At 42.4% G+C, this 1117-nt stretch overlaps 1 protein-coding gene across 1 annotated transcript in view; it reads left to right on the forward strand.

The window, feature by feature from the left end:
• LOC101851023 (putative uncharacterized protein DDB_G0277255) overlaps positions 1–1117 on the forward strand; it is a 7464-nt gene that overhangs the window by 1135 nt on the left and 5212 nt on the right. The window contains exon 3 of the mRNA XM_013079970.2: positions 886–1034. Coding sequence (XP_012935424.2) covers positions 886–1034 — 149 coding nt within the window. The remainder of the gene's footprint in view (positions 1–885; positions 1035–1117) is intronic.

Raw genomic sequence — 1117 nt, forward strand, 5'->3', positions numbered from 1 at the left:
GGGATGGGAGAGGGTGAGAGGTCTGAGGTGAGAAAGTTGAAGTTGGGGGGATGGAGGGTACTAACAGGCAAGGTCGGAAGTTTACCACCTAAATAACCTAAAGAATGCGGATGCTGACGTAAAAAGACCAACTTTTCTATAATTAACGTTGCTGGGCCTATTCTATTCTCAGAAATTTTTAATGTTTCTATATTTACCTGTCACTGTCTATAATCACTGCATACATGTATTTATTCTTCCATAATATATACATAGTATTTTTGTACAGTCATGTTACAGTTAGCGTTAGTCCTACCTTCCTCTGCTGTCATGAGTCACGAGGGACGTGTGCACCCTCTATCCCGTTCCCTATTGGAACCATCTTTAATGTCACCGTGAAGTTCCGAGATGGTGGGCACAGTCTCTGCTAAGGTGACATTGTTAGTGTTAGCCTATTCAATCGAGCCAAGACAAGTGAAGAGAGGAACTAAGTGGGAAGACAGTATAGTGGCAGGTATGTTGGGGCATTCGTAAGCGGGTTGTAGGTAACAAGTTGGCAAACAGATTGTGATCTTTAAAAATGCAGCATTCTACTTCCTGATCATTTGCCCCGAGTATTCCTTTCAAGTCCAATTGAGCTTGCGGAGATTCTGAATTCTGACACAAGATCCTCGAACCCCAGTCGAGAGGGCACAATTTACACAGAATATTGTATCCCCTTGCCTCAGGGGGAGCGGCCTCAAACTCCCAAATCAAGTACCCTGTGTCTGGATCCTCGCGGTCTCGTCCAAGATTGGTATAATTCCAATTTTTTTAAAATCTTTATTATTTTCATTACCATTACCATTGTCATCTTCATCATCATTGTTGATAATATTACTATTATGAATCACCATCTGACCACAGAGAAGTTTGACCAAGTGACCGTCCTGTTCTCGGACATCGTTACTTTCACCAACATAGCAGCCGCCTGTACTCCCATGGACATTGTGAACATGTTGAATGAGATGTACCAGAGGTTTGATCAACGGACGAGTCAGCATAACGTCTACAAGGTGAGTGTTTGTGTGTGTGTGTGTATGTGTGTGTGTGTGTGTGTGTGTGTGTGTTAATGTGTATATGTGCATGTGTATATATA

The sequence above is a fragment of the Aplysia californica genome, unplaced genomic scaffold, assembly GCF_000002075.1.
Source record: "Aplysia californica isolate F4 #8 unplaced genomic scaffold, AplCal3.0 scaffold00070, whole genome shotgun sequence".
Classification (NCBI taxonomy): Eukaryota; Metazoa; Mollusca; class Gastropoda; order Aplysiida; family Aplysiidae; genus Aplysia; species Aplysia californica.